Source organism: Ursus arctos, unplaced genomic scaffold (assembly GCF_023065955.2).
Source record: "Ursus arctos isolate Adak ecotype North America unplaced genomic scaffold, UrsArc2.0 scaffold_4, whole genome shotgun sequence".
Taxonomy (NCBI): domain Eukaryota; kingdom Metazoa; phylum Chordata; class Mammalia; order Carnivora; family Ursidae; genus Ursus; species Ursus arctos.
The window spans coordinates 51,462,597-51,464,532 of record NW_026623056.1 but is presented as its reverse complement, the minus strand read 5'-3'; the positions used below and the strand labels follow the sequence as shown (position 1 = coordinate 51,464,532).

The following is a 1,936-nucleotide window of genomic DNA, read 5'->3' as shown; positions in this document are numbered from 1 at the left end:
TAGTTACATCTTCCTGACTAGTATTCATGACCCCAGGTTCACCTCCCTGCAGCCTATTTTCTACACTACCTCGTATTCATTTTAAAAAATCTTATAGTGCCACTCCCTTTTTTTCAGTGAATGCTTCTTCCCTGATGAACAATATTCAAGATCCTTCACCTGCTATTCAACTCCTTTTATTGCCCAGGTTCTTCAAGTTTCTTTCTCCTTCACTCTCTATCCATGTCCTAGACACAGAATTTCCCTTTCATACTCAATTCTATCCCATAAATTTAGCATTTACATACAATGTCCTTAATTTTTCCAATTCTGTTCATTGTGGCACATTTTAAAAACTGAAATAATTGCATTTATTTCCAACCGTCCAAAACGATTCCATCTATTACAGAGGTAATACACAAAATTGAGAGGATATTTCTGAGGTGCATAATTTTATTTCGACTCTCCTCCCTATATTTCATGTTACAAATTGATTTTTTTGTCATTTGTTCAATTTCATTTCAGGCAACACCCAGTGAGGACATGGAAAAGCATAATACAACATTGCTGACAGAATTGATTCTCACAGGACTCACATATGAACCACAGTGGCAAATCCCCCTGTTGCTGTTATTCTTGGTTATATATCTTCTCACCATTGTGGGGAACCTTGGTCTGATTGCTCTCATATGGAATGAAACACAGCTTCACATCCCCATGTACTTATTCCTTGGGAGTCTGGCATTTGTGGATGCTTGGTTATCATCCACAGTATCCCCCAAGATGCTGGTCAACTTCTTTGCCAAGAGCAAGATGATCTCTCTCTCTGAATGCATGATACAATTTTTTTCCTTTGCAATCAGTGTAACCACAGAATGTTTTCTTCTGGCAACAATGGCATATGATCGGTATGTGGCCATATGCAAACCATTACTTTATCCAGTCATTATGTCCAATACCCTGTGCATCCGGCTGATACATTTGTCATTTTTAGGTGGCCTTCTTCATGCCATAATTCATACTTCTCTTTTATTCAGATTAACCTTCTGTAATTCCATCACAGTACACCACTTTTACTGTGACATTATACCACTGTTTAAGATTTCTTGTACTGACCCTTCTATTAATTATCTGATAGTATTTATTTTCTCTGGGTCAATACAAGTATTTACCATTTTGACTGTTCTTGTCTCTTACACACTGGTTCTCTTTACAATCTTAAAAAAGAAGTCTCTACAAGGCATAAGGAAAGCCTTCTCCACCTGTGGAGCCCATCTCTTATCTGTGTCGTTATACTATGGCCCCCTTCTCTTCATGTATGTGCGCCCTAGATCTGCACAGGCAGATGATCAAGATATGATGGACTCTCTATTTTACACTGTCATAATTCCTGTGTTAAACCCAATGATCTATAGCCTGAGAAATAAGAAAGTCATAGATGCACTGAGAAAAATGTTAAAGGAGACTTCCTAGTACTCATAGAACATCTGTTCTTCTTCCATTAGAATAACACAAAAATTTTGCAGATTAGATGTTCCTATGCATTGATTAGTATTCAAAGGTTTTGGAAGTTATAATTGCCCTAGTGTTCAAATGACTTAAGGTGGGACTACAAATAACCATCTTAAATATGTGTGTATATTATTGAATATTATTCAAGTTTTCATGTCATACTAAAATAATTAAGAAAAATATTTTACATGTTTTAATGTTTTCAACATGGCTTCATAAATGCATTAAGCACTGTAATAGTATAAATCCTCTGAAAAGAATTTGAGTATGAGTCTTTTACAGCCATATAGTTGTGCACCTTGAAGACTCACATTGCATTTCCCTCCACATAGGGGTCAGGTTTGTGTTTGAGTGAACAGAGGCAAAAAAGTATAACAAGTGATCCAATTTCAGTCTACCCCTGCCCTTCCTCTCTCACCACTGTTTCCATATACAGCCCTAATGA

At 36.7% G+C, this 1,936-nt stretch overlaps 1 protein-coding gene across 1 annotated transcript; it reads left to right on the top strand.

Moving 5' to 3' along the window:
* Positions 1–489: 489 nt before the first annotated feature.
* Positions 490–1,452, top strand: LOC113256258 (olfactory receptor 5H2-like). Its single transcript, XM_026500015.2, has one exon. It carries the CDS (start codon positions 523–525, stop codon positions 1,450–1,452), a length of 930 nt encoding a protein of 309 aa, XP_026355800.2. The 5' UTR covers positions 490–522.
* The last annotated feature ends 484 nt before the right edge of the window (positions 1,453–1,936 follow it).

Coding starts and splice junctions, on each gene's coding strand:
- LOC113256258 (XM_026500015.2), top strand. CDS start 523: ATGGAAAAGCATAATACAACATTGCTGACAGAATTGATTCTCACAGGA.